The 8,461-nt window shown below is 44.9% G+C and overlaps 1 protein-coding gene across 1 annotated transcript in view; it reads right to left on the bottom strand.

Moving 5' to 3' along the window:
• LOC107124516 (L-amino-acid oxidase-like) overlaps positions 1-8,188 on the bottom strand; it is a 32,307-nt gene extending 24,119 nt beyond the window's left edge. Inside the window, exon 1 of the mRNA XM_015427997.1 lies at positions 8,052-8,188. Coding sequence (XP_015283483.1) covers positions 8,052-8,064 — 13 coding nt within the window. The 5' untranslated portion in view covers positions 8,065-8,188. The remainder of the gene's footprint in view (positions 1-8,051) is intronic.
• Between the last annotated feature and the right edge of the window lie 273 nt (positions 8,189-8,461).

The following is an 8,461-nucleotide window of genomic DNA, read 5'->3' as shown; positions in this document are numbered from 1 at the left end:
GGGGGGGCTGAACAGAGAGAGAGCGCCCTGAGAGAAAGCACCCCGGCCTCGCTGCTGGCATGAGGGGTGGGCGGGGCGGCAGAAGGACGTGTGAGGCGGGCCGCCGGAAGTGTTGGCCGGAGGGGGGGCTGAACAGAGAGAGAGCGCCCTGAGAGAAAGCACCCTGGCCTCGCTGCTGGCATGAGGGGTGGGCGGGGCGGCAGAAGGACGTGTGAGGCGGGCCGCCGGAAGGTGGAAAATGAAAGGGAAACAGCCAGGCTTCTTCTGGGCTGGCAGCACACGGGGGGGATGGGCCAGAGGGGCGCTGAGGCGCCCACAAAGCTTGCGCTGAAAGTTGCTTACCACCCTTCAGCCCTCGCGGCAGAGAGAGAGCGCAGGAGAGGAGCGGGCGCCTGGTTAGGGCGGCAGTGGCGGGGCGCAGTTTGGCGCCCCTGAGAGCCGGCGCGCTCTAGGCGAGCACCTAGCTCGCCTAGTGGGCGAGCCGGCCATGGCCCTAGCCGGTAACAGTACGCTTGTATATAGAAATAACCTACAAGAATTTGCAGTTTTGTACATATGGACTGAGATGTCACTACAGCCTGGCATCAGATGTAGTGGGCTGGGCACTGCCCCTGTTTTGGCTCCTCTGTAATACTCAAGGCCAATCAGGGCTATGTGGTGTTCACCAAGAGTAAATTCTTCAGCAGCAGTGAATGGATATGCAAGCAAGCGTTGCACAACTCTATTGGTGACTGGTGCAATCTCTGATGGCCATGAGACAGTATCTTCATGATGTCTGCGGAAGACTGGCATTTGGTTGTCCTTGACCTGAGAACTGCACTGTGCACACTGATCCTTAATGCTTCCGATCCAAGGGATGCAGACACAATTGAACAAGAAGAAAGAAGAAGAAGATGGCAAAGAAAAAGGCAAAGAAGAATAGTTGGATTTATACCCCGCCCTTCACTTGGAGTCTCAATGCGGCTTACAATCTCCTTCCCTTCCTTTCCCCACAACAGACACCCTGTGAGGTAAGTGGGGCTGAGAGAGCAGCTCTGAGAATGCTGTGACTGACCCAAGGTCACCCAGCTGGCTGCATGGGGAGAAGTGGAGAATCAAACCCGGTTCTCCAGATCAGAGTCTGCCACTCTTAACCACTACACCAAAGAACGTCAACTTCTCCTCGGGAAAGATCTGAATTGCAAAATTCATCAGGCATTCACAAACACAGATGACTAGAGATAGTGAAATCATGCCAAGGTGTTAAGCAAGTTCAGGTTGTTGTAATTTAGGAGTGAACTTTTAACGTCATCACGTATCATTACTATTTTATATGTTTTCTCCACCCTGTTCTTTAGTTCCTTGATGTTTAGGTGTGGTTGGCTGCCAAGAACATGCTTTACCAGACTGGCTTGCATCTTCAGCTGCACCCCGGCCTAGGAAGCAAGAATCTAGCGGGAATCATTCATTCCTTAGCTATATCCAGACTAGACTGCAATAACACATGAGCCTTTATTGCCCAGTGGTTGTGGGACTAGGAAGGGGTGGGGAACCTGTGTTCAAAGTTATTTATTTGATTGTTTTTAATGATTATAAAAATGTGATTTTATTACATATGTTTTAGTTTATTAGCTGCTTTGGTGGCCCATGTAAGGGCAGGAAAGTGGGATATAAATTTTGTTAATTTTGTTATTTATTCATTTATTTTATTATGTTATTCATAGTCCACCCTTCTCACTGAGACAAGGCAGATTATGTAATGTAAGCCTGTACAATCAATAGAATGAGGAGACTTAATAAAGTTATTAAGAAGTCGGTTTCACAGGAAAATCCTACGCTTAAGATCTAGTTCTGCCTCCTTATCTGGGAGACTATAAATGTACTTGGGAGAAGTGACCACCCTACCACCAAAATTCTGCTTTTGCTGTGTCCTGAGATCGTACAATAAAGAATTCAACAGCTTTGGAAATTATTTTGAGTCTCTTTCTTCAACAACACAATGCAAGAAATGGTATGACATAAGTCAAAATATAGTGAGAGCAAGATTTTAAGAAACCATTCAGCAACAGGTAATGTAGTAAAGTCCACACCCTGACCTGAGTAGTCCAGGCTAGTTTGCTCTTGTCAGATCTCAGCCCCGGTTAATACTTGGATGGGACACCTCCAAGGAAGCCCCAGATTGCCACACAGAGGCAGGCAGTGGCAGATCACCTTTGTCTCTTGCCTTGAAAACCCTACAGAGAGGCCATTAAGTCATTTGCAACTTGGCAGCGCTTTCTGCCAAAGGTGCCACAGCACTTTTCTCTACGGGCAATTCTGCACCTAGCCTTCGCTCCACGTTTTCTCAACTGGAAATAAAAAGTGCAGGTCGAAAGCATATTCAAATACCCCAGAAGCAACACTGTACTGACTGCAAAGTCACCCCTGAATGGCCATAAATCTATGCAGAAGGTACCATAAAATCCAATGATCAAAGAAAGCGAAAAAGGCATGGAGTGTGGAGGGTACCACAAAATTCGATGATCAAAGGAGCATGCAACGCAGAGGGGAATTTCTGTTCCAAAGTGGGTTTGGTAAAACAACGGAGGGAAAAGCCAATGCAGAATCAGCCTATGTCGAAGCTGCTTTATTGTATCCCAGTGGAGATGACCCATCTGCCTGTTGACTCATTGCCCATCGACCTCTGTGTGAATGCCAAGTCATCTGCATAGTGTGACTATGTGGAGGAAGTGCCTGTCCATAATCACCTCCCAGTGATCAGTGATGCCACTTTCCAAACACGTTTGTGTTCCTCCATGAATTTGCACTGTGGAAACAAGTACTGAGCAATCACTTGGAGATGGGGGACAGGGACAGTGCGCTCATGTTCATTCTTCCTCCCTGCACAGTGAATCAACATGCGCATGGGTCATCTGCACGGGGCCACTGACTCAGACCATTACTCTATCAAGGTCAGTGTTGTCTACTCTGATGGGCAGCAGCTCCCCAGGATTTCAGGCGAAGATCTGTTACGTCATCAGCTACCTGATCCTTTAAGTGGACATGGGAGGGATTGAGTCTGGCACTTTCTGTGGGAAAAACAGATGCTCTACCACTGAGCCACACCCTTGACTGGCCACTCTCTCAGATTAACCTAACTCATAAGAACATAAGAGATGCCAATGTTGGATCAGGCCAAAGGCCCATCCAGTCCAACACTCTGTGTCACACAGTGGCCAGAAATACCAGGTGCCATCAGGAGGTCCACCAGTGGGGCCAGGACATAAGAAGCCCTCTCACTGTTGCCCCCCGCCAAGCACCAAGAATACAGAGCATCACTTGCCCCGGAGCCCCTATCTATACCTTGTGGCTAATAGCCATTGTTGGACCTCTGCTCCATATGCCTATCTAATTCCCTTTTGAAGCCATCCATGCTTGTAGCCACCTCCACCTCCTGTGGCAGTGAATTCCATGTGTTAATCACTCTTTGGGTTAAGAAGTACTTCCTTTTATCCGTTCTAACCCGACCGCTCAGCAATTTCATGGAGTGCCCATGAGTTCTTGTATTGTGAACTCAATCTACTGTTGTAAAGATCAAATGGGGGATAGGAGAATTGTGCTCTGAACTCCTTCGATGAAGTGTGGGATACAGTTGTGACAGATGACTGAAGATAATGTAGTTTATGTGGGGCTGCCCTTGAAGAGAATCTAGAAATTGTAGGCGATGCAGAATATGGTAATGATTGCTAACCAGGGCAAGCCAGATGATGCATTTGCCTATCTTAGACCAATGTCATTGGCTGCCGGAATATTTCTGGAACCAATTTAAAGTGCTGCTTTTGACATTTGAGCCCTAAGTAGTTTGTGTCCAGGAAGAGTAAAATACTGCCTGTTTCCATACAAGATTATTTGCACTTTAAGCTCCGTGTCTTAAATTGGCCCAGATCCTTCGGTCAGAATTGAATTAAAGAGTGAACTTAAATACATTGTCTTATAGGTGGCAATGGTCACCAACATCTTGAACAGAACATGTGCTATCATCCCAAATAGTAGCCCATTGTTGAGGTCACACTCACACCTCCTGTTGATCCTCACTATATACCTTGATGTCATAACAATGCTGGAATTCATATGCAGATTGTTTTATTATTTTTTATTTTTAAAATTATTTTTAAAATAAAAATTTATTAAATTTTTATAAACAAATTACAAAACACAGAAGTGAACAAATTTGAGCAGCAAGATATAACATTGTGGATATAAGGTAAGTATGAGCATATGCATACATATTGGTGACAAGGTATTATAGTTCAATTATAAAGCATTAACTTGTATTTCGCTTCAGAGATTCATATGCAGATTTGATAGTATGAAGCTTGGACTCAGCAGGGACTTGGGGTGATTAGCTTGCTAGAAAAAGTAAGTGTTCCCCTTAAGAGGTTTAGGTACATTATTCAAATTTACCCTACTTTGCCAAGTCATCCACAGTCAGGGTGGTTCAAGCATATGATAAGTGGCTTGGTTACTGAATCTGTGCTCTGAAATGTAATGTCACACATCCTGTCCTTGGAAACAGCACCTTCTCTTTGTAATAACTCCCCACACAGAAACAGACTTGTATCTGAAGTTTTGGGTATATAACTTGCCAACTGAATGTAACACTTCAGTCATGAAATGGCCTCTGGCTTCTCAAAGTTCTGTCACATTAATGCATTGGTCTGTAGCAGACTAACATACTTATCTCTCTGGAAGTGTGGTGTGTTTTCAGAAGGAGACTCATGTTCTTCATAATGTCTGCCCTGTAGTATGACTAGTGGTGGAAAGCACCATCAATTCACAGCTGATTGATGGCAACCCTATGGGGTTTTCAAGGCAAGAGATGTCCAGAGGTCGTTTGCCATTGCCTGCCTCTGTGCCGTAACCCTCATCTTCCTTGGCTGTCTCCCATCCAAGTACTAACCAGGGCTGACCCTGCTTAGCTTCCAAGATCTAATGAGTTCAGGTAGCCTGGCCCATCAGGGTGTAGCATGTCCATTATTTCCTAGGATAACTGGGAGCGGTGGCGCAGGCAGTAAGAATGCCTGCAAAGTAACATCAATGAACAGCCAGTACGGCTGTTCGAAACCCACCGTGGTCGGGGTGAGCTCCCGGCCCACGTCCCAGCTCCCGTCCACCCAGTGGTTCGAAAGCATCATAAATGCAAGTAGATAAAGTGGGTACCTGCCCTAGGTGGCAGGGGGCACCCCTCCTCCTTTTGAAGGAGAGGGTTCGGCGGCGGCAACGATGGCGGCAGAGCAGTTCCTGGCGTCCCGGTGGAGCAATGTCGGAAGTGGAGCCCGGAGAAGTGGAGCCTTGAGAGCGTGGTGACGTGCGGCGCAGCGCGGTGGAGCCACCTGTGGACAGTAGCCGGAGCTGCAGTCAACACAGAACCACGCACCAAGACGAGACCTGCCGGAAGAAGCTGCTTGGGGAAGATCGGCTCCAGGAAGGTCACCGGGATGCCAATATCTGAAGCCGTGAAAGGAAGCCGGATGACAACTAGCCTGGGGTGCTGGTAGGCAGTCACCACCCTGTAGATAATGTGGCCCTAGTTAGGTTAATTGGTTGGTTAGAACCACTATGTAAACCACCCAGAGACCCTTCAGGGTCAGGGCGGTATATATGCTGAAGGTATAAATAAATAAATATAAATAAATAACATCCTTTCTGCAGATATACCATATGCTAAGATAACACAAACATTTCCCGCATGACCAGTCTGTCTTGTTGTTAGCACAAAACTAACATTACGGGAAGCAGAATCTCAAAAGGGGAAGCACCACATCACACAAGATCATGTACACCCTTCTTCCACATGGGATGTGTCACCTAGCTCTGCCTTTCCCCTAGCACATCTGCATAAGTGCTGTCTGATCTGCAAGATGTTCAAACAAATTAGATCAAATACTGGAGATTCTTTTTTGGGGGGGCACACACCATTAGGTAGATCAGCCCATGAACCTGTGTCACTTTACTAGGAAGTTTCCTTGGACAAGTTTCATTGAGGTTTGTACAGTAGGAACTGTGCAAGAGGAGCTTAACTTCCAGTACAGACATTTTTTCCTCATAGGTACAAATTCCCCATTGAAACAACTTCCTCATATGTTTCGCCTAGAGCAAAGGCTAAATAAAGCACGCAGACAAAAGTTAGCATCACTGCAGATGATCAGACTTTGATGATCAGACATTTTCTGAGGTTGTTTCTTAAAATCCAAGCTGACATTATAAAAGGCAATTGTCAGAAACTGGTGAGAGACTATTTCAATCTCTATCTAACATTCACCTTTTCTCCAACAAGAGAACTTCAAAGGGAGACTTCCAGCATGAAACTGATGAATAACAACCTAGTAGTTTGATATGGGGAGGGAAGGCGGTGTGGTTTAGCCCGATCTTGTCACTTCTCAGAAGCTAATCAGGGCGGTTACTTGGATGGGAGATCACCAAGGAAGGCTCGGCAGATGAAGGCAATGGTGAACCACCTCTGCTTCTCACTTGCCTTGAAAGCCCCTTGCTGGGTCACCATAAGTGGATTATGAGTTGATGCTACTTAGGTACATATGTAGTTTGATACCATCTCTGAGAATTTAACATGATCTGGGGCTCCTTAGTTATTGCAAGTCTTATCTACCATAACAAAGCATTCAAATTATCACCAGTGACTGCTACTGTGAGTGGTCTTTGTCCTTTTCTTGTTTACATTTGAAATGTATATAATTACATCACTGCTTTGTGTATTCCATGGCCCTTTAACTCTGCTGTTTACAGCATTTCCCACAACATATGTCCTACAAAGTGGGGCTCTGGCCCACAACAATTTATGCTAGAATACAAATTTGTTGGTCTTCAGAGTGCCATAAGACTCCTGCTTACATCTTAAGTGAAACTGATTTATTTAAAGATATTTGTATAAAGCATCAGCCTGCTAGTTTTATACCTTCTTCATGCCACTAAATCCAACAACATCTACAGTAGGGAATGCTGATAAAAATGGAATGAAGATATTCAGATGAAGAGAATTTTGTTGAGACTACGACTGTCCACCAATTAAATATTTATGTTTGTTTGTTTAAATAACAAGCACCTTCCTGTTAAAGGAAATTTGACCATTTAATAAACCAACGCTACCACTCATTGTCAGAAGAATTTTAATATTTTCTTTGTCATTACCAGTTACAGTAATGCCAGATGACCTCAAACAACAAGAGTGACTCTCAGTCCCATTGGTTAAAATTGGCTTCCAGTAATTAATGAGAATAATAAATAATACTGAAATCCATTAATACCTTCTACCAAGTCAAGAGAATGTCAAAGGACTTCCAGTGCTGACTTCGAATTCAGCAGTTTCTCCCCCCTCCTCCCAGGGCTGAACAAGGACCTGGACCTCCTCAGCCATTAAAAGTGTAAACTAGTTTAACAGAACTAAATGGTTTCTACATGGAAATGATACTTGGGAATTCTACTTTCCCTGCAACCATCTGAATTTGAAATAATTACATCTTGCCCTGTCTTTCCTGTATTTTATGGACCTTTGAGGCTTCTGTTTATTTTCTCCCCCATAAATCATATGCATATGCTTGCCTAGAGAAGATCCATGCAGCATGTATCTAATGAAGTGGGCTGTAGCTCACCAAAACCTATGCTGAAATACATTGTGTTAGTCTTTTCAGGCGCCCCAAGACTCCTGGCTATTTTTGCTGCAACAGACTAACATGGCTGCCCCTCTGGAATCAAGTCCTAGCTGAGATTCACTCCCCTGCAAACGACTACAGTGATACTTGATATAACACATATCACAGAGCACAGAAAGACAGATCTTGCCCTATGGCTTCCATTCTAAAATCTGAGCAAAGGAAGTACAGGCCGGGGTGGTTATTTGCAAAAGCAAGCAAGCAAACAAACAAAAAACCCAGAAAGCAAAAGCCAAAACCAACAAAATTAAAATGCATCAATTTCTGAAGAGCAAGTAGAGTGAAATAGAATACTGGAAATGTATGCTTAAGATGAAAAGCAACCAGCAATTCTGGTGGTGCTTTCTTTGGCACAGTATTACTTACGAAAGATACCCATGTGTCTTCACCCTCGGGATCCTGGACAGTGAAGTTTGGCAGCGGTGAGTTCTTTGCACAGTGGTGCTCTCCAGAGGCTTTTATAGCAGACCAAAGGAAGAGGGTAAATCATGGAAGCACCTGCTGTCCTGTTCTTCCTTCTCCTCCCATTATAATTAATTATTGTGCAAAGTAATAGAATTCTCCCTAACAGTTGGCTCTGCTGGTTGCATTGGTTCATCTTTGCATAACCAGTCAACCTATTAGGATATTTTAATACCGCACTTCCTTCCTCCAAGAAGCTCAGAGCAGTGCACAGGCGAATTTCTATCTTCCTCCTTGTATCCTCGCAACAGCTTTGTGTGGTATAGTAAGCTGAGAAAGATCAAAGGTCACTTGGCAAGCGTCTTGATAAATAT

Source organism: Gekko japonicus, unplaced genomic scaffold, assembly GCF_001447785.1.
Source record: "Gekko japonicus isolate JY-2015 unplaced genomic scaffold, Gekko_japonicus_V1.1 scaffold1007, whole genome shotgun sequence".
Lineage (NCBI taxonomy): Eukaryota > Metazoa > Chordata > Lepidosauria > Squamata > Gekkonidae > Gekko > Gekko japonicus.
Note: the sequence above shows the minus strand (reverse complement) of the source record. Positions and strands in the feature narration are given on the sequence as shown.